The sequence below is a fragment of the Pituophis catenifer genome, unplaced genomic scaffold (assembly GCF_029215685.1).
Source record: "Pituophis catenifer annectens isolate HBS135680 unplaced genomic scaffold, rPitCat1.0.hap2 SCAF_1, whole genome shotgun sequence".
NCBI lineage: Eukaryota > Metazoa > Chordata > Lepidosauria > Squamata > Colubridae > Pituophis > Pituophis catenifer.
This window is the reverse complement of record NW_027256881.1, coordinates 305,447,627-305,470,863: the sequence shown is the minus strand read 5'-3', so window position 1 is coordinate 305,470,863 and position 23,237 is coordinate 305,447,627. Positions and strand designations below refer to the sequence as shown.

Sequence of the window (23,237 nt, the reverse complement as noted above, 5' to 3'; positions counted from 1 at the left end):
AGTTCTCTTTTCAGTACATTTATACTGTGCGTTTTTTTGTAATTTAATTTTCCTGTTTATTTTTAATGCTTGCTATGAAGGCAAGGAGTTGTAAGGTGAGTTACTCTTTATAAAATCACTATAAATCATGTTATCAAGTCAAATCTCATTAGAAAAAAAATATGTTTGAATTTAGCGAAATGATATTATTTGTCAAGTGGGATTCTAAGGAACATTGTGTTGGAACAATATGGTTTCCTTTGATTGTGTTTACAGAATGATTTGAATGTGACATTACCATGTTTCCATCTCCAGCAGAGTATTCCTACGATTGCTGGGGCAACATCTGTTGTGTATGTCAGAAGCTATTGGATATATGAGTTTCTTCCCTCTGAGAGTGGGAGTATGATATTCTTAGGAGAAATTTTATACAAGATATTTTTGCCAACCTTCCAGAATAGTTGTTTCTGCAATCAGGAAATCACTGTCTTGGAAAATCCAAAAGTAGTTGTACTGAGGCTGGATGATTACTTGATCTGTTAGATCCTAGCTACACATGTCTATCTGCCTATATGTTATAAGGATTGGGCAATTTTGCTTTTCTTAAATCTTTACTGTATTCTATCCATCTGTATAGTGTGAGAAAGTAGACCAAGCCCCAGCGCTTTGAGCAGCACTGAGATTCTTTTTATTTTTAGGAAGGGACTGAGAAAATGGTTTGCACAATCTGCGTGTTGGTCAGCTGCTCTATAAATCAAGAGTTATTCCTCATACTTCTCAGGTTGCCTATTAAATAGACTGTGGAATATTACCAGGGAGAGTTGGGAAAGAAATTATTTTGGGAAAGAATCAGATGTTATGTTGAATAAATTACTGCCTTTCATATCTTTACTTCTTAAACTTCTTAAAACACACACCTGAGTACAATTGTCTGCAAGGGGAGTACAAAAAGGCAGGGTTTTAATTATATTCTTCTTTGGTGATCAATGAATATTGATCACATTATTACATATTATTAGAAATGGTAAGAAAGCTGCTGTGATCAAGCAGCTTCTCCTAATAGTTTCCATATAAATAATAAATAAATAAATAAAGCAAATATAGCAAATAAAAATTACATTTTTTATGGAAAACATTTTATTTATTTATATATACATACACACACACACACACACACAAGCATGCATGCATGCAATTCTGAGGCTTCCCAACACTAGGCAGTATATAGGATTAAAAGCAGAAAAACAATACGAATGTAAGCATCTGGAAAAAAAACTTTATCAGATAAAATTTGATAGGGGCTCAGCACCACCCTAATCCAAAAGCTTGGGAAATAGCCAAATTTTCACTGATGTTTTGAACATCATCAGGGTGGGAGCCATATAACACCTGGGCTGATAATGTTCCAGAGGGCAGATGTCTTGGAGACTGGATGAAAATTATCAAGAATTGTTGGGTCAAGGGCTGACTTCTTGAGGAGAAATTATATCACTGGTTGATTTATTATTTTATTTATTTATTTTATTAAATTTTTATACCGCCCTTCTCCTGCTGGACTCAGGGTGGTGAGCAGCCAAGAATAAAAAAACATCCGATACAAAATTTAAAATTATTAAAAGAATTAAACAAATTTTGGCCCAGATTTAAAACATCCCAACTAAAATCTGTTACAATTAAAATATATAAGGGGCGGGGTTTACACCAGCCCAGCTTGGTGAAATTGAAAAGTTTTGAGGGCACGGCGAAAAGCACAGAGATCTGGTATCCTACATATCTCTGGGGGCAGGTCATTCAAGAGGGCAGGTGCTGCCACAGAGAAGGCCCTCCCCCTGGGGGTCGCCAGCCGACTTTGCCTGGCTGACGGCACCCTGAGGAGTCCCTCTCTGTGGGAGCAAACTGGCCGGTGGGAAGCTATCGGTGGCAGAAGGCGGTTCCGTAAGTACCCAGGCCCTGTACCATGGAGCGCTTTAAAGGTGGTAACCAAAACCTTGAAGCGCACCCGGAAGACCATCGGGAGCCAATGCAGCTCGCGCAGGAGGGGTGTCACATGGGAGCGGCCCATTGCCACTTTAAAGATGGAGGAACCAGCCTTTTCATAAAGCAACCCGTAGTTGCACGAACCCAACTACATGTCACCATCCAGGCTGCTTTAACAACCTAAAACAACCTGAATAGGTAGCTGAACTCACTTTTTAAGGATTCTGTCTATATCATGAGCGACAGGCTTAAAAACAGCCCAGGTAAAAGACATCAAACACCTTAGTTGGACTTGCAACTTGAAACTTTGAGTACATCTGAATAATTTTATCCACCAAGTAGCTAAAATATTTTGCAAAGCAATTCTGAACCCTGAACTCCACCAGGAAGGAACAAGTCACACTAAACAGGACCATTGGGAGGATATTGTTGGATATAATAATAAGAGTAGGGAAATAATATTTTGCCACCCATAGGCTTATTTGGGTTTGGTCAGATTCATTCTTCGCTCTAGTGCTCTTACTGATGCAGATCTTTCATTTTCAAATGACTGTTTCAAGGAAACAAAGCTATATCAGATCACAAAGTTACTGTATCTTTGTTACTATAACTAAAGATCTATATCAAGCAATCTTTCTAAATTATGCAAGTTTTAGAATCCAGAGAGTATAGTACTGCCTTCAAATTACCTTCCTCTGATGCAATTTATTGTTGGATGAACCTAGTCTCTATGTTGGCAGGAGAATTTTAGTAAAGTGCTTGACAAATAAAATGAAAATGATATTGAGCAGGAGTATTCCTATGAGGAGGTTGAGTAATAGATGAAATTGATTCGAAGTTTATACAATATAGTTTGTGTATTATAATTTGGATGATGTAAGTATTAGATAGTATTGTGGGAAAAGATGGCATATTGTAAATAAACGCATCAAAATCTTCACCTGTAGAGTTGCTTCCAAAATGATTGCTGCTAGTACTGTTTCTCAAATGAGATTATGTAGCTGCTCATACTTTCTTTCATAGCAATTATATTGTGAAAGAAAAAAAGTAAAGAAGTGATGAGGAAAACATGGAGAATTTACCAGTGGAAACTGGCTATCCTTCATGAAATTCTGTATATGAGGCAGGGTGACTACATACAGGCTGTTTTGCTCTCATTGCAGTTCAGTTCAGAGGTTCTAAATATTTTTAAGTAATGGTAAGAAGCGTGGAACTCCACATATTGCCTTCCCCTTTCCTGATGACTTTCTTGCTGTGTCTAGTGGCAATAAATGAACAAGTGTTACTCAGAGTTGCTTGATCTTGACTGTTCATCATTGGGGATCCCAATAAATCATATGAATAAAAATATATTAAATTTATATGTAGCCCTACTTCCAGCATCCCTAGGAATGTAAAAATAGATCTTTGAAAAGCATTCAAAACTTTTCCTTCAACTTTTTGCCTCTTGGTAGTAATACATCCTCAACAAATTTTTTAGACTCAGGCATTGTGCTGAAGAGAAAATTAAAAGAATTCTGCAATAATGGCAAATATCTTTAGCTTGGGTGTAGGATGAGGGTGAAGGTTCTATTCTCCTTGTGGATTGGTTTCCAAATGTTTCATCACCAGGCTAGGTAATATCTTTAGTGGAGTTTAGGGGGATAAAATAATTCTATATAAACCTTACCTATTATGAAGAAAAAAATACTGACATTTTTCTAAAAGCACCTATTTTAATGTATCAGTTTCAAGATAGATTAGAATAAGTAATCATCTTCTTTTTCCTATCTGCTGCTGAAAAGAGGTTCCAGGTAATACTTTCTCTTTCATCCACTTACTCCATATTTCTGCATCATCCTCCATTGCCCTCCAAAGCTATCTGCCACTGTAGCGTCATTATTTATTTATATCTGCACTTGTCAACATTTATCATCCTATGTTATTTGCATACATAAGTAAATCTTTGTAAAGTAACTGCTATTATGTGAACAAACATAAAATAAAACTAATGTGTGAAATTCAGTCTATTGTCAAAGACAAGTTGACACAGGTTTTATTGGAAATGTTAGATGTGGTACTAGTTAATTTAGGTCCCTATTTTACTTTTATTTTTAAGAGGTGAGTGAAACTTCTGGCAGGGGATAAAAATGGTAATAGCTAAATGTAAGAAACAGCTTCTCTGTAGACTTGTTAAAATTATTTAATGGTATTTCTGTTTCTGATACAGAACATTTTGCAATTATTCTTTTCATAGATAGAAGACAGAAGACAGAGATAGATGGATTATTGTCATAGAGCTGGAACAAATTGCAAATAAAACACATTAAAATAAAATAAAAACAAAATGGGATAAGAATTTTTAGTTAGTGGTAGATTTATCCACCAATAGGCAGTCAAAGTATCCCTAATTTTACAGGCAGTATTAATAGACTTTAGCTGCATTCAAGAAAACTAAATAATACTGATCTGATAACAACAGTTGTATATAAAAATAATCATGATTTCCTGTGTGTTTTAACCAGATAAGGCATTATAAGGGAAATACTAGGATAGAGGTACATAGAGGGTACAGTAGAGCAAGATATAATTTCAATAGTTCCTATCTACAGGGCACAGTCTTAGCTCATAAGGAACTTTTTTATACTGGCCCTTCAATACTCCTTTAGGGAGAATGTTGCATTAGTGCTCTTCGAAATTTGGAAACAGTTATAAATGATGTATATTTCTTGCCGATTTGAAATGGCAGGTGGCTTAACTGCTCAGAAAAACATTTTGTGTTGAGCAGGCTAGTGCTTTTGGGCTTCTAGATATTTATTTATTTATTTAATTTGTAAAATGTATTGGCCACCCATCTTACCCAGAATAACTCTGGTGGCTTACAATAATAAAAGATAAAAACTATGAAGCTAAAAGATATAGATAACACATTGCTTAAATGCATAGTTCACATTCTCAACCTATCATTAAGAATACTATTCTGGAAATGCTAAGATTTCACAATTTTTGTGAAATTGTCCTGGTCCATACTGATTCATAGCTGTTCTCAATAAGAAAAGAATGCAAACCTGGGGGTGGGGGAAAAATAATATTTGCAAGCCAGTGTGGTATGATGCAAGTCTATGCACCTGTTTCACTTTAGTCATCTCTACCTGTTCCCTTAACTGGAACATAAAGAGCTAACTGGAAATTACCTTTAGGAATTTAGATTAGACCCTTTCAAGAGATGAAAGGATGTATAAGATCCCAGCTGGGCACTGAAGAATAATTTCACTTATCTGAATGTAGCTTCAGTGCTGGGATATTCTGCACTTCTCTGGTAAAAATGAAAGAATTGAATTGCAATCGCTGCTTTTTGAGCATTTTGCATTTTGGTCAAACTATGGAAAATTATGCTCACTCCAGATATTTAAAGGCTTTTACTTGTTCAATATTCTGGCCATCTAACATTTAGGCATGAAATTTAGGTCTCTTTGCAAAAATCAAAACCTTAGTTTTGATGTAAGTGATTTCAAATGCTTCCTCAAAGCAGACATTGGCTAGGGCACTCAAAACTCATATAATGCAGTTAAAGTTCCTTCTGTAAATTTACCACAAGGTTTCAATTAGGGTAGCTTTTGAGGAATAAGATTCTGATTGATTGATTTTGGTCACAAATGGATTTATGTACAGATTAAATAGCAGGTTGGAATCTCATTCATATGGTGCCTTTGTAAAGACTTTGATTTTGGGTTTCTTAAAGATATTGTCCAGTAGCTGTCTACCTATAAAGCGGTTTATAATCTTAGTCCATCATTCTGCTTTGGGAACTAGATAGAATGCAGATCTAAAATCAATAAATGCAACATGTTATAGTGTTCTAGTTGTGTAAATTTCAGCCAAAAGTTGAAGTATAAGGGCATAAAATATAAGGCCATGATAGAATGACCAGTTGTAAACCTGCTTACTAGTCTGCTGCTAGGTGTTAAAAATTCATCCAGTTGACTAATTTGCTGTATATTTTAACTAAGCATCTTAAACAAATTCAGATTTTGAATTGCTATATTCTTACTTGGTTTCTGAGCCATGGTGGTGCAGTGGTTAGAATGCAGTACTGCAGGCTATTTCTCCTGACTGCTGGTTGCCTGCAATTTGGCAGTTCGAATCTCACCAGGCTCAAGGTTGACTCAGCCTTCCATCCTTCCAAGGTTGGTAAAATGAGTAGCCATGTTTTTGGGGGCAATATGCTGACTGTAAAAAACGCTTAGAGAGGACTGTAAAGTACCGTGAAGCAGTATATACTGTAAGTCTAAGTGCTATTGCTATTGCTATCATGCTTTCTTCCTCTCCACTGTATCCTTTTCCTACTTGTGTCATGTCATTGTGAAATAATATACAGAGATCAGAGAAGTCTGTGAGATATTTGTTCCATCACTATACATCTGGTGATAGCATTTGGGATCTCATTTTTTTTCACTCATTGTCTGTACCTTTACCATCTGATACTGAGCAGCCAATCCTATTTCATTCTTGCCATTATTCTCAGAATAGTAAAGACTGAGGAATTTTGCTCTTTATCTCATTCGTACTACCTATTGTATTTGCCAATGTATATTGTTTTGGATACTAATAGGAATGTCTTGAGATATTTTAAAATTAGATGGTTCTTGTTGTTGAGTGTGGTATGCTACAAAATATTACCATAATTTTTGCTACCCCTGGAATAATATTCATCTCTATTAATTCAAATAAGAGTTTAATACATTATCTAAAGATGAGCAGAATAAAGACAAGTTTAGGAAATGGATAAATAGAAGATCTGGAAAGTGAGAAGGCAAATTCTGCCAAGAAAGTTTAATTTTTTATGGCTAATAAACACATTAATAAGTAAAGAAAAGAGATCTATATTAACTTAGTTTCTTTATCTCAAGAATGAATTAATACTGTCCATGTGATGATTAAATATACTTTTTTTATTTCATTCATTTATACAGTTTTTAAACATGTGGAAGGCAATTAACAAAAATAATAATGTATGCACAATTGAATAAGAAACTTTTATATAAAACTGATTTCTAATATATTAGCCAGGTAGGCTAACATTTTTCATTGTCCAGGTGACAGTTCAAAAGATATTATTTTATACTGAATAGGTGACAGACAATTTTTCTTATTCTCAGTTCTTTGTTTCAGACCACCAGTTAGTAGGGCACTGCCTCAGCCTGAAAAACTCCAAACAAATAATGTTGGGAAGAAGAAGAGACCTATAGAGGTAAGAAAAACTGCTGGTTTTAAAAACATATTATTTAAGCTATAATTTCAAGAACTATAGGGAGCTATCTCATTAAAAATATTAAACAAATGTAGAAGCTCTATTTGACCAAGTAGAGGGAATAAATTGTAACACATAATGTGATATTTTATTCTGTATCTATTTAAAACTTAAATAATTAAATTGACTAGTACTTCAATGTTAAAATTGAAGAACAGAGTGAAGTAGGAGGTTTAGAAGACATATCTCCTCTTTGTTGTCAATTATGTATGTGGTAGTGTATTGTGGTAATGTATGTTTTTCTCAGTGTTGGGGGAACTTATTAAAAGTTGTTTAGTACATATATTTAAAACCTTTTTTATATAAGAATCCAGTGATTCTAAATATGTTTTCTTAGGATTTAGTGCTCGAACTGGTATTTGGATACCGCGGTAGAGATGGCAGAAACAATGTGCACTATTTGAATGATGGTGCTGACATAATTTATCATACAGCATCAGTTGGAATTCTATATAATGTGGCAACAGGTAGGAAAACTACATATCTATAAAAGAAAATAGTATGAGACATTCATGTTCCCTTCTGTAATGATAATATTTTTTCCCTCCAGATGTAATACTGTGCTTGAAATAATACATATACATTTTTCTCTTTAGGTTCTCAGTCTTTTTATCAGGAACATAATGATGACATTTTGTGCCTCACTATAAATCAGCATCCCAAATTTGTCAACCTTGTGGCAACTGGCCAAGTAGGTATGTTTCAATTTTTTAAGAAAAAAACAATATATACTGTAACTGAGCAGGTAGCCAGATGAATTCATAAAAAAAAGAAAGCATTTAGTTACATTGCTTCTGATTGGTCAGTTACTGGAGTCAATTAAATTTATTCTTGTATCATTAAAAATTATTCACAAATCTATTCCTGTTTTTACAATGCCAATTATATTTTCATCCCAGCATTCATCAAAATGATTATTAAATTTGATGAGCCACACTTAAGCGTTTTTTATTCTGCATAATACAATGAAGCCTGCTATATGCAAACTACGGTATTTTACATAATAGAATAACCATAGCTGTGAAGTGAAGAAAAGATTTCAAAGCATATTGGATGAAGAGAAGATTTCTATAGCTTGAAGATAAACAAATTACATACAGTCAGGTCCATAAATATTGGGACATCAACACAATTCTAACATCTTTGGCTCTATACACCACCACAATGGAGTTGGAATGAAACAAACACAATGTGCGTTAACTGCAGACTGTCAGCTTTAATTTGAGGGTATGTACATCCAACTCAGGTGAACGGTGTACGACTTACAACAGTTTGCATATGTGCCTCCCACTTGTTAAGGGACCAAAAGTAATGGGACAGAATAATAATCATAAATCAAACTTTCCCTTCTTAATACTTGGTTGCAAATCCTTTGCAGTCAATCACAGCCTGAAGTCTGGAACACATAGACATCACCAGACGCTGGGTTTCATCCCTGGTGATGCTCTGCCAGGCCTCTACTGCAACTGTCTTCAGTTCCTGCTTGTTCTTGGGGCATTTTCCCTTCAGTTTTGTCTTCAGCAAGTGAAATGCATGCTCAATGGGATTCAGACCAGGTGATTGACTTGGCCATTGCATAACATTCCACTTCTGTCCCTTCAAAAACTCTTTGGTTGCTTTTGCAGTATGCTTTGGGTCATTGTCCATCTTCACTGTGAAGCGCCGTCCAATGAGTTCTGCAGCATTTGGCTGAATGTGAGCAGATAATATTGCCCGAAACACTTCAGAATTCATCCTGCTGCTTTTATCAGCAGTCACATCATCAATAAATACAAGAGAACCAGTTCCATTGGCAGCCATACATGCCCACGCCGTGACACTACCACCACCATGCTTCACTGATGAGATGGTATGCTTAGAATCATGAGCAGTTCCTTTCCTTCTCCATACTCTTCTCTTCCCATCACTCTGGTACAAGTTGATCTTGGTCTCAACTGTCCATAGGATCTTGTTCCAGAACTGTGAAGGCTTTGTTAGATGTTGTTTGGCAAACTCTAATCTGGCCTTCCTGTTTTTGAGGCTCACCAATGGTTTACATCTTGTGGTGAACCCTCTGTATTCACTCTGGTGAAGTCTTCTCTTGACTGTTGACTTTGACACACGTACACCTACCTCCTGGAGAGTGTTCTTGATCTGGCCAACTGTTGTGAAGGGTGTTTTCTTCACCAGGGAAAGAATTCTTCGGTCATCCACCACACTTGTTTTCCATGGTCTCCCAGGTCTTTTGGTGTTGCTGAGCTCACCGGTGCATTCCTTCTTTTTGAGAATGTTTCAAACAGTTGTTTTGGCCATGCCTAATGTTCTTGCTATCTCTCTGATGGGTTTGTTTTGTTTCTTCAGCCTAATGGTGGCTTGCTTCACTGATAGTGACAGCTCTTTGGATCTCATCTTGAGAGTTGACAGCAACAGATTCCAAATGCAAATAGCACACTTGAAATGAACTCTGGGCCTTTTATCTGCACATTGTAATTGGGGTAATGAGGGAATATCACACACCTGGCCATGGAACAGCTGAGAAGCCAATTGTCCCATTACTTTTGGTCCCTTAACAAGTGGGAGGCACATATACAAACTGCTGTAAGTCCTACACCGTTCACCTGAGTTGGATGTACAAACCCTCAAATTAAAGCTGACAGTCTGCAGTTAATGCACATTGTGTTTGTTTCATTCCAACTCCATTGTGGTGGTGTATAGAGCCAAAGATGTTAGAATTGTGTCGATGTCCCAATATTTATGGACCTGACTGTATAACCATATGCTCTGTCTTGTGAAGGTTGAAAAAGTAGATCTTTAGAAATTTCAGTACATGGATTTTACACAAAATGCACAAAATTCCATTATGATTTATGTCATTTGTGAATGATGTCAGGATACAGATGACACAAAGTAGTAATGGTTGTGATACATCACAATCATAATAATACAAAATATATAATTTGGGTTATATATCTGATAACTATGCAAATTACACATTCTATCATTTATAGTAATTGACATAATGTATTATGTGACATCATAACCTAAATGACTCAAAGGGCATAACTTGTGTTGCTACAGTGGAATTTTCTTCAGTTTACTGAACTTTAGAGAATAACAGTCACCCTTTCCTAATTAATTTGTTAAATAAAATTTCATTTTACTGATCTTTATTGTTTCATTCTAATGTGATTCCCTGAAGATAATTAAAGAAACTTGCTGAGCGTTGTCTCATCCTAGGCTACATGAGGAAGAGAAAGAATTGTCCCAAATAAAACTTTAAAAAGATGAACTAATTGAAAAGCGATTACTGTAAATAATCCTGTCTCCCATAATTATAACCTATCTTCAGTCAGATTGGATAAACACACTATGCACAGTCCTATTTTAAGGAAACTACAGTTTGGGAACACCTATAGTATTGCATGGAATTAGAAAAAGAGAAATTTTAGTACAAGGGCAGTTTTTCATTCACATACTGTGTTTCATTGTTCGGCATAACTTGTGAACTCTCTGAAAGTAATAAGATAATAAATTTTCTGCACTTCTGTGGATTGCTTCAGAAAGAACAAGAACGTGATCTGTCTTTAACCAAATAACATTTCTCTGCAAATGGAAAATTCCATATATGGTAATTTAGATGTGAATAATCTACAAGATTGATGTTAAAAATGTCTCTGTTTTTGCTCTGAACAGTTTATCTTGTGCTTGGAAACAGCAACTAATTACATAGAGATAGCTTAAGTTTAGATTTATTTTTGAAATAAATTGAAATTATACACTTTATTCCACACATATATAAATTATCATCTTTTTTGTTTGTAATGATTTTTCTACTGGTTTTCCATTACAGGAGACTCAGCAGACATGTCAAGTAAGAAAAAAGCTAAATTTTAATATCTTCAATTATAACTAAGCATTTTCTGTTATTTAGTGTGTTGTAAATAACTGATTATATTTACATGGTATTAAAACATATTAGTGGTTTTTTAATTCAAAACAAAATTTGACAATTTTTAAATGTTCAAAATTTCCCTTAATTGAAATAAAATATTCATTCTTTGTAATGATAATGTTATTGCTAGCAATAAACCATTTCTGAACTACATTTCTGTTGAGCCTATTCCTTTTCAATGAATTGTAGCTTTTCAAGTCTATATTCCAAATGCATATGTCATCCTATTAGATTGTAGTGGCACCTATGACAACATATTTGTCTTTCTTGTCAGGATTCTGGGAGCAAGCTGGGTTAGACCAGAACAAGTCTTTGAGGTCTGATTAATAAGATTTATTAAGAGACATTAAAATAATATAACATTTCTGGCAGCACTCTACTTTCAAGTGAAAAAGCTGTATCTAGGCAAATCAGAGCAGAAGGATATGCTTTTCGTTCAAAGATGTTTGCCTCTTTTGTAAAGGAGGGGGAAAGTGTAGGTGATGGTCGTCTTGGAATTACCAATCATGAACTACATGATTAATAGGAGATTCATAAGGCACCTGCCAAGGACATCCTTCCCAGTGTGTGTGGGAGATGCAATCCATCTCTTGCCAAGATTCCTTTATGTGGGTAGAGCAGTCCATGACTGAGAAATACAAACCCTTCTTGGCAGCACCATCTGTACAGGCAGTTATTTGTTTCCAGGATCCTGTTCTCTCCTGTGCAGTGACAGTCAGCTGGCAAGTTGTTGAAAAGACAGTTTGTTTTTTTACAGTTTCTTTACCTTCCTATCCAGGGCCATGTAGTCTCCATTTAAGGGCATTATAGCCCACAACTAAAATCCAGTGGAAACATTTCTAGAAAACTAAATTTAAACTCATGATTGGGCATAAAGTACTTTTGATTAAAACACTTGCTCCTATATGTGCTTTAAGGCATTCTTTCTTTCAGATCTAAAACGAGTTTAGGATTGCAAGAGAAATCTTAATAGGAATGAGTTTATATTTACTAAATGTAACTTTTTAAAAGAATAAGTGTAAATGTTAATAAATTAAAAGATGCTTTAAAACAAATTGGAATGCTTTTAATATTAAAATATCCTGTAAGCTTTCTTTTAACAAAATTAATTATTGCTGTTCTTATATTTGTTCAGCAACAGCTCCTTGTATTCATGTGTGGGATGCAATGAACAAACAGACATTGTCTATACTGCGATGTTACCATTCAAAGGGAGTTTGTTCAGTTGGATTTAGTGCCACTGGCAAGCTTCTTCTGTCTGTTGGTTTGGATCCTGAACATACCATTACCATTTGGAAATGGCAAGAAGGTAGGCAAATATTCACTCTATCTGAAACTAGGAAATTCCTATGATTAAAGAAATCTTGCTGAAATCCTCACTCATAATTTACACAGCAATTAATCTATTAGAATTAGAATTCTTTATTGGCCAGATTGATTAGACACACAATGAATTTGTCTCTGGTGCATAAGCTCTCAGTGTACATACAACTATAGTGATAGATCATTATCATTGTCATTGTAAAAATACATTCATCATAAAACATTAGATACAACACTTAGTGATAGTCATGGACACTAAATAAGTAATCAATCTAAATCATACTAGGATACTAAGTAAACATTATAAATCGTAAGATACAAGCAACAAAGTTACAGTCATAAGAAGATAAGGAGGTAGGTAATAAGGAAGAAGAGAATAATGATGGTAATTCTGCCTTTCTAGATAGTTTGACAGTGTTGTGGAAATTAGTTGTTTAGCAGAGTGATGGCATGGGGGGAAAAAACTGTCCTTGTGTCTAGTTGTTCTGACGTGCAGTGCCCTATAGCGTAATTTTGAGGGTAGAAGTTGAAACAGTTTATGTCCAGGATGTGAGGGGCCTGTAGATACTTTCACAGCCCTCTTGGCTGAATGAAGTTTTTTCCTCTCTGTTTTTTCACCTGATTATGCATGATGGACAGAGGGCCAATGAAGGGCATCTTTAAATTCTGGAATAGGGTGTAAAAGCACAATCTGCATGCAAAATAAAATTGCGAGTATCAGCCATTACTGTAAGGTACAGTAAAGCAGGATATGGGTTTGTAGGATGAAGGGATACCCAGAGAAGTATTAAACATTTTCTGTTTAAGCAGAAAAAAAATTTCTGTTAAAATCCTAGTTGAAAGGAATCATTTTCTTAATAAGATAAACCAGTGGTGTTCTTGGTGTAGCAAAATTAGGAATAACCTAAAATAAAAATTGGCAAACTGCCCAAAAGGCTAAATGTACTTGATAATGCCAAAAGAGGCATTATCCTTTTGAGGAAGATCATATACATTGTCTGGCTTAGGCAGAGGTTATATTTACAAAGGCATTGAAAAACCACCTGCACTTTATTCACTGTGAAGAGAACATTTTCCTTAGAATAAATGACAGATTGTCCAACTTCTTAAAAAGTCATACAGAAATTCATGAGAAAAATGAAAGCCAAGAGAGATTGCGTGTCAGTCTGAACCGAATTATCACACTTTTTAAATTCCCATATCAAAAATTACAGGCAGTTATTTGTAAAGTGCCTGTATGCTTTTCTTGCAAATCAAATGATAAGTTTCCCTAAAACCCAACTTGATAAAAATACATGCTTTTTGACTTTTTTTGAGAGGTCAATGAGTGGGAAAGGCTGGTGATCTCTAATGGTTCATTGATCAGGAACTGGTAATCAGAGATTGCGTTCAGACACCCATCTTTTTTAAAAAGATGTGAGACATGGCACCCTGGACAAAATCTTTTAGGTTCTTATTGATAAATTATTTTAAGTAAACCAACTCTGTATTTGACATCAAGTGATAAAGGTTTTTCTTTCATGGATCATTACCTGGTAACAATGAAGGAGCTTGGACATCTCCATGATTTTATATCTTTCTGAATATGTAGAAAGGTCATCCATGACAGGCAGATAGATTGTAGATAGATTAAACAGAATCTATTGGAGAAAGAAGTGATAAATCACTTCAGTATTCTGACAAGAAAATCCAATGGCAATATCAACCAGGGCATCAGTGTGATTTTGGAAAATGACATCTTTCCTCCTCCCCACCTCCAACTCATGTCAAGACAACCAGTGAAGTACTTGGGAAGAGCAGAGGCAAGTACAAGAAGCACTAGTGTTTTTGATGTGGCTGAATTAAAGCTGGACATGTGGAGTTGATATGCCCAGAGACAAAAGTTCAGTACTGAATATACACGTATACTGTTGATATGTGGAACATCAGAACCATGAACTAAGGCCAACTTTATGTTGTCAGAGCAGAAAGTTAAGACTGAACATTGACATTCTGGAAATCAGTGAACTGAAATGCATTGGAATGGGTCACTTTTACATCAAAGGAGCATCAAATTTACTGAGAGAGAAAGAAAGGAAGAAAATAGAAGAAATGGATTGGTCACTGTTACTAATGGTGCCAAAGTATTCATGAAAAATGATGGAATTATCTCAACTTAGTTCAAGTCAAATAAATGAATATTATGGTGATCCAAACCTATGGTATAATCACAGCAAAATATTGAGAACTTGCAATATTTTGTCAACACAGTATTACAAATGTTTTCCTGGTTTGGAAGTTCTCTTGATGCAGCCTAAAATTATTACATTTATCTTTTTTGCCACAATAATACATTGCTGGTTCATACTCAGTCTGCAGTCAACTACTATTGCAAGATCATTTTCACAAGTATCTTTAACTTGAGGACTTGACTTTTATTTCTTAAAAGAAGAACTTTGCATTTGTCTTTTTTACATCAGTTACACCCAGCTTTAATTTGTCTTAAAATCAAGAATACCAGTGTTGCCTGGTCTTGTCCTTAGCATTTCCAATTTCTCAACTTTATCTTTCTGCTTTTATGATCTTCTTTACTGATAGTTTGATTAGACAGCAACTTGAAAAACTACAGTAGCTATTAAATAACTACCTCTTAGGTGTCACAGGCCTAGTGCTCTGTTCTAGAAGCAGAAGGCTAAAGCATATGAAATAATTTACTATCCTAAAAAGCCTTTGCAATTTAAATATCATCTAATGTCTTCTGCCTGTACAGTGAGTATTAAATGTGCATCATGCATGGTTTCAACAATATTTTTTAGAGCTTACTTTTCCAGAAAGAAGCTTTAGGTCCTGGATTACACTTATTAGCAGCAGTTAATCACTAGTTGGTGCGAATATCTCTCATATTGACCTGCACTTAGATAGGAATACCTAATTAGACTACTTAATTAGACTATGAGCAACATAATGTGGGGATAATACATCATCACAGATACCTCTTCAAACTGATACAGTTACTAAAAGAATATGATACTCCTTATAGAATGGGAAATAATACAGGGGTTAATAGCAGATTTGCTATATTGTTCATAGCAAGATGAGATGTAAGAAATTTAGAATTGTATATGTATAATGTCCTGATTGTTTTTAAAATTTTAAATACTAAAATTTCATAAGTGAATAACAATTTTCATTAACAAAGATAAAAATAAAAATGTTACTATTAGCAATAATGTTATTATCAGTATCCATTAAAAAAAATGACCAAATATGTAATTTAATGATAGAACACAATGATGCTACAACTATACCTAAAAGAATATTGTTTAAAACACTATTTGTTTTCACCATTTCTTGATACAATTATGTATATCTGAATGTAAAGTATAATTAACTCTTCCCACTAGGTGCCAAAATTGCCAGTAGAGCCGGTCATAACCAACGTATTTTTGTAGCAGAATTCAGGCCTGATTCCGACACTCAGTTTGTTTCAGTAGGAGTAAAACATGTGAGATTTTGGACCCTTGCTGGAAGAGCCCTTCTTAGTAAAAAAGGACAGACAAGTTCAATAGAAGATGCACGAATGCAAACCATGCTCTCTGTGGCATTTGGAGCTGTACGTAATTTAAAAGAATATTTTAAATATTAATAAACTTTAAAACCACTTTTTGTAATTGTTGCTTAGTATATTTTCCCACTCATCCAATCCAAAAAAGACTAAGGGCAGCTGTATATTACTTGAGCAATGACTGAATGATTCTATGAACATAGTATGTGTCATTTGTGGAGAAAAACTTATAGTTTTAGCTATTGCGTAGGATACAGGTGCCTGTTCAAAAAGCAGAGTATTGCTAGGTTTCTCACATAGGTCCCAAAGCTTCTTTTATTTATTTATTTTATTTATTTATTTATTTTTCATATTTGTATACCGCCCTACTCCCGAAGGACTCAGGGTGGTGAACAGCCATAATAAATACAAATACATATAGAAGTTAAAAACTATTAAGAAACAGATTAAGTAATTTAGGCTCAAAGATTAAAAACATCCAAATTTATCTAAAGAGGTTTAAAACCCAATTTAAAAGACAGTTTAAAAGCCAATTAAAAAGGGAGAGTTAGGCCAGACCAGCTTGTTGGAATAGAAATGTTTTCAGGGCTCGGCGGAAAATGCGTAAGTCTTGGATGTTTCGTAACTTCGGGGGAAGCCCGTTCCAGATGGTAGGTGCCCCCACAGAAAAGGCTCTCCCCCTGGGGGCCGTCAGTCGACATTGTTTGGCCGACGGCACCCTGAGGAGTCCCTCTCTATGGGAGCGAACTGGTCGGTGAGAGGCTATTGGTGGCAGGAGGCGGTCTCGTAAGTACCCTGGTCCTGAGCCATGGAGCGCTCTAAAGATAGTAACCAAAACCTTGAAGCGCACCCGGAAGACCACTGGGAGCCAGTGCAGCTCGCGCAGGAGGGGGGTTACATGAGAGCGCCACATTGCTCCCATTACCACCCGCGCGGCCGCATTCTGGACCAGTTGGAGCCTTCGGGTGCTTCTCAAGGGGAGCCCCATGTAGAGAGCATTACAATAATCCAGGCGTGAGGTGACAAGGGCGTGAGTGACCGTGCGTAACGAGTCCCGATCCAGAAAGGGATGCAACTGGCGAATCAGGCGAACCTGATAAAAAGTCCTCCTGGCTACGGCCGTCATATGCTCTTCAAAAGACAGCCGTGAGTCCAGGAGGATGCCCAAGTTGCGAACCCCATCTGTGGGGGCCAACGACTCACCCCCAATAGTCAGAGATGGCGCCAACTGACTATATCGGGACGACGGAAACCACAGCCACTCGGTCTTGGATGGGTTGAGTCTGAGTTTGTTCCTCCCCATCCAGATCCGTACGGCCTCCAGGCACCGGGACATCACCTCGAGGGCATCATTGGGGTGGTCTGGGGTGGAGATGTACAGCTGGGTGTCATCAGCGTACTGATGGTACTTCACCCCAAAACCACGGATGATCTCACCCAGCGGCTTCACATAAATGTTGAATAGAAGGGGCGAGAGGACCAATCCTTGTGGCACCCCACATATAAGGGGCCTCGGGGTCGACCTCTGCCCCCCTGTCAACACAGACTGCGACCGGTCAGAGAGAAAGGAGGAGAACCACTGTAGAACAGTGCCCCCCACCCCCAACCCTTCCAACCGGTGCAGCATGATATCATGATCGATGGTATCAAAAGCCGCTGAGAGGTCTAATAGGACAAGGACTGAGGAGCAACCCCTGTCTCGAGCCCTCCAGAGATCATCAACCAATGCGACCAATGCTTTCTCTGTGCTGTACCCGGGCCTGAATCCCGACTGGAACGGATCTAGATAATTCGATTCATCCAGGTACTGAGGCAGTTGTCGTGCAACCACACTCTCAACAACCTTTGCAACAAAGCGAAGGTTGGAGACAGGACGATAATTTGCTAATACAGCTGGATCCAGGGAGGGCTTCTTGAGGAGGGGCCTCACCACCGCCTCTTTCAAGACGGTGGGAAAGACACCCTCACTCAAAGAAGCATTTATAATCTCCTGGAGCCAGCCTCGTGTCACCTCCCGGGAGGCCAGTACCAACCAGGATGGACACGGGTCCAATAAACATGTGGTCGCCTTTAGTCTGTTCAGTATCCTGTCCACGCTTTCGGGAGTCACAGGATCAAACTCTTCCCAAATAATATTCTCAGGACCTGCCCCTGTCATCTCCTCTGGATCAATCCAGTCAGAGTCTAGCTGTTCACGAATCTGAGCAATTTTGTCATACAGATATTGTACAAAATCCTCAGCTCTACCCTCCAAGGGGTCTTTCCGCGTCTCTTGATGGAGCAGAGAGCGGGTCACCCTAAACAGGGCGGCTGGGCGATTATCTGATGACGCAATAAGAGTAGAAAAGTAGTTATTCTTCTCTACTCTTATCGCCACTAGGTAATTCTTAATATGAGATCTTACCAGTGTTCGGTCGGATTCAGAACGACTAGCCCTCCAACTGCTCTCTAGGCGTCTTTTCCGGCGCTTCATCTCCCTCAGCTCCTCAGTATACCAAGGAGCCAGGTGAGACCGGCGCCGGGTCAGAGGCCGCAAAGGCACGACTCGGTCTAAAGCATCAGCCGCCGCCCTATCCCAGGCGGCCACTAAGTCTTCAGCCGAGTCGTGTGCTAGAACCTCAGGAAATGGCCCAAGCTCCATCTGGAATCTCTCAGGATCCATCAGGCGCCTGGGGCGGAACCACCTGGTCGGTTCCGCCTCCCTGCGGCGGGGTGTGGCGGTTCGAAGGTCCAGGCGAAGGAGGGAGTGATCTGACCATGACAAGGGTTCAATCACTATATCCCCTATCTCGAGATCACTCAACCACTGTCCAGAGACAAAAACAAGGTCCAGTGTGTGTCCCCCCATGTGAGTAGAGCCATAAATTAACTGGGTCAGGTCCATAGCCGTCATGGAAGCCATGAACTCCCGAGCCACCTCAGATTTCTCGCCAACTGATGACAGGTTAAAATCCCCCATGACCATAAGCCTGGGGGTGTCAACAGCCACCGCGGCTATAACATCAAGCAGCTCAGGCAGGGCTGCTGCCACATGGCAGGGAGCCAGGTACGTGACTAGCAAACCCAACTGCACCCTATGACCCCACTTCACAAGAAGGGACTCACATCCAGCCGTCTGAGGAACAGTGGCCTCCCTTGGTCCAAGACCCTCGTTAATAACAACCGCCACCCCTCCGCCCCTCCCCTGAGACCTTGGCTGATGGAAAGCACGGAAACCTGGTGGGCACATATCAACAAGGGGGGCTCCCCCTTCCTGGCCCAATTTTTAACCAATTCCATGGCTATGGAATAAAAAAGAAAGTACTAGAAAGTACTTAAGAAGTGATAATAGTGCTTAGGAACCCCTGTAAGCAAAAATGTAGGTAAAGTCTCAGATCAGTTACTAAAGGATAATTGTGATCAGTGCTATTAAAAGCCAATAAGAAATGAAGAACCACTAGATTTTTGCACTTGACATCAGTTGCAAAATGACTATAAGCTTTTTTTCTCCCAAACCCAGAACTAAAGTCAGGTTGGGATTGTAGATTGGGCACTATGTTCTATATAAATTGTCCTTTCATAGTAAATGCTTGCATTCATTCCTTTTTGAAATCAGATGATGGACATATTTTTCCCCCTTTTCAGAATAATTTGACATTTACAGGTACCATCAGTGGAGATGTGTGTGTTTGGAAGGACCACATATTGAATCGAATTGTGGGCAAAGCTCATAATGGTCCTATATTTGCAATGTATACAACATTACGTGATGGCTTAATTGTAACTGGAGGCAAAGAGAGGCCGTGAGTCTTGTTTTCTTATATGATTATATTTTGTTTGTTTGTTTGTTTTATTAAATTTGTTGCCCATCGAATTTACCATCGGGCAACTGTGGTAGTAATTTCACAAATTGTAGTAATTTTTACAAATTTATTAATTTTACAGAATTATTAATGGATACACAATTGTATTATAATAAATTCTATTGTAGTAGTAATTGTGAAATGTTTACAATGGATAATGCATCTATATGGTCTACATCGACAGATATGGGTAATCAGTAGTGGAGCAAGCAGTGGACAGGAAAAATGATGCATATTATGAGTAAATCAAAGAGATAGATTTCAGTTTTTCTTTTCCACCCAAAGAAAGGATGTATTTGGAGTTGCTGATTACACTCCCTCAGTAGTTCTGCATGACTAGTTTAATCTTCTAGCCGAGTAAAACAAACATCTACTTGTATAAAGAGTAGTAATTGCTATGTGATTTTCAGAAATAATGTTACATCTCTTTTCCTATTTTCCTGTATGTCTAATGGAGTTAAGTACTTTACAAATTATAGACTATAGTAAAAAATTTATGCTGCAAGGGAAATAATTAATTGTGTGCTTAAAGACACACAATTGGTAGCTTGAAGATGTGTGGACTTCAACTTCCAAAATTCTGAGAGTTGGAGTCTACATATCTTCAAGCTGCCAAGGCTGACAAACACTGTTCTAGATTACATTAAAAGTTTAGGGAGTCTTTATACCAAGTGAAGGAAATAATCTTATTCTCAGCTACTAATACAGTAATCTTAATTCTTATATCCTGAGATCATTAAATGCAAACTCCTACATAATCAGATATCACTTATCAACCATGCAAAAATCATTTTGGTATTATAAAATTGGTTTAAATACCACGATAACTTTTGAAAAGCACAAACTGAGGTGTTATCATTTTTTAAATACTGAATTTCTGTTGAATTGTTTAAGTTAATGAACAGTACTTGGTCTTAGGGACTTTCATCTACTTTCTCTGAAAAGACTCTTTCTTATTTTGGCTAGATCAAAAGAAGGAGGTGCAATTAAGCTATGGGATCAGGAACTTAGAAGATGTCGAGCCTTTAGATTAGAGACGGGACAAGTAATTGACTGTGTCCGTTCTGTGTGCAGAGGCAAAGTAAGTCAGTAATGCAGAATGGCTCAGGCCAAAGGTAGATATACAAATAACTGGTATTATGCCTTGTTTCCATGATTTTTCATTAAAAGTTATAGTAAAATATTAACACCATATTTAATATATTTAATGCTACATATTAAAATATTAATACATTTAAAATATTAACAAATTACAATATATTAATTCCTGTTGCTTCATAATGGTAGGCACAGAATTTTGAAACCATGTTATAGGCACTGCCCTCAAATGGCTGCCACTGTGTTTCCAGTCGCAAAACATTAATTTTATGTTTTAATAGGTGGTCATGGCAATAGGTGGTCAGAATGGGTGTGACTAACAAAAAACAACCTTATTTGATTGTTTATTAAATTTAGAGGCCATTTGCTTCTAGAATTACTTGGGGCATCTTATACTTAAAAAAATAGAAAGCAAAGACAGAAAACAAAAGAATGATCATATGCATCTAGACAAACCACAATCTATATATCATGAAACACAACCAGCAGGCCTCCACAACCACTGTATCCCAAGACTTGGGAGAACAGCCAAGTTTTTAAAGAACTTCTGGAAGGTCATCAGGATGGCAGGCACACATATCTGGGGGAGCATTGTTCCACTGAGATAGAGAAGGGTCACTTTCTGGATCCTGACAGAGGGTATTATTTCATCAAGAGGATCCAAAGCACACCAGTTCTTTCCCATCTTAACTGGATTAGTAAAAATCATGGGATACAGGAGATTCCTCAAATAATATAGCCCCACGCCATGAAGGGTATTACAGATAATAAACAGCACCTTGAATTCCACCTGGAAGCCCACTGGCAACTAATGCAGTTTGCAGAGTGGTACAGGGGTGAAATCCAGCAGGTTCTGATAGGTTCTGGAGAACCAGTAGCAGAAATTTTGAGTAGTTCAAAGAACTGGCAAATGCTACCTCTGGCTGGCCCCAGAGTGGGGTGGGAATGGAGATTTTGCAATACCCTTTCCCCAGGAATGGGGAGGGAATGGGGATTTTGCAATATCCTTCTCCTGCCACGCTTACCAAGCCACCCACCAAGCCACACCACGCCTATCAAGCCACCCCCACAGAACCGGTAGTATAAAAATTCGTATTTCACCACTGGAGTGGTATAATGAGGCATGCCCAACACTGCCTATACCACTCTGTTCTGGACCAGCTGCAGCTTCCAAGGTGCCTTGAAAGGCAGCCTCATGTACAGCATATTACAATTATCCAAAAGCTTCCCATCTCCCTAGCTTCCAAGGTAATTCAGTTTACCTTTCCATTCACAGGAAGCAAGTACATTCTCAAATAAGGTATCGGCTTTGGTCACCTATTATTTTATTTATTGAGAAAGCTGATTGAGTATTTGAAGGAGTTGGGTACATTATTAGAAATACAAAATAGGGTTAAGGTAAGTGGTTTACCTGATATCCGCCAGCTGCCCATTTATTTGTTTTCTAATTTAAAAAAATAAAAATAATCATATGGGAAAGGAATTTGGCAGAGGGTATGGGAGATTTGGAGGGCATGTGGTGCTTATGTATGCCATACTGGAAAATTAGACTCTAAATCCAGGAACAGACAACACTAAGTCATCATTTTTCCAAAGTAGTTTGGTGGGCCAGTGTCCATGTGGTCGCATAAGGGGGCAATTGGGGATTTTTATGCATTGTGTGTGTGTTACTGTGAATGTGAATTTCAGGTAGATCTTTGCAAATCTTTGAAATTTATTTACAACTTTACAAAAGCTTTTTCTCTGATTATTTTTTTTAACATTGGAGGAAAATTACATCTGATGGATTTGACTATTTGTTGCCAAGTGTAACACAATCGTCCAGAAAATGCCATTCGGCTTTCATTTTCAATATGTCAAAAGCTGAAAATGGTTATGTAGCCTGAATGCACTTATTCTGACATCCCTATTTAAATTAAGTTTAAATGTAAGTTAAAAGAACACAAATATATTTCATTTTTGTCCTCGCCACTTTTGGATACTCCTAAGACTCTGGCTGCAGCCTTCATGGCAACCACAAGATGACAGTACAGAATTAGAGTTTTCAGTATTTGCTATCTAGTAGGCATCCAGATGTTTGCAACCCAGATAGAGTAGTCCTAGGATAAACCCTGTCACATGTTCTCAATGATTAAATGAGTTTCTCTTTGTCTTATAGTATCAGAAAATATCTTATTTCTTCTACTGAAGAAACTTTTGAGTAAGGGTTAAATCATAGCAAGAGCCTGGCAATAGTAATAAAAGTTCTTTGTT

The 23,237-nt window shown here is 37.4% G+C and overlaps 1 protein-coding gene across 3 annotated transcripts in view; it reads left to right on the top strand.

Moving 5' to 3' along the window:
• EML5 (EMAP like 5) overlaps positions 1-23,237 on the top strand; it is a 98,813-nt gene that overhangs the window by 66,851 nt on the left and 8,725 nt on the right. Inside the window, exons 28-37 of one of the 3 annotated variants that reach the window (XM_070931485.1) lie at positions 81-95; positions 3,741-3,749; positions 7,108-7,186; positions 7,584-7,713; positions 7,843-7,941; positions 11,076-11,096; positions 12,313-12,486; positions 15,884-16,092; positions 19,669-19,826; positions 20,853-20,967. In XM_070931485.1, the coding sequence (XP_070787586.1) occupies positions 81-95; positions 3,741-3,749; positions 7,108-7,186; positions 7,584-7,713; positions 7,843-7,941; positions 11,076-11,096; positions 12,313-12,486; positions 15,884-16,092; positions 19,669-19,826; positions 20,853-20,967 (1,009 nt within the window). The remainder of the gene's footprint in view (positions 1-80; positions 96-3,740; positions 3,750-7,107; positions 7,187-7,583; positions 7,714-7,842; positions 7,942-11,075; positions 11,097-12,312; positions 12,487-15,883; positions 16,093-19,668; positions 19,827-20,852; positions 20,968-23,237) is intronic. The other 2 variants (XM_070931483.1, XM_070931484.1) reach the window with 2 other exon arrangements.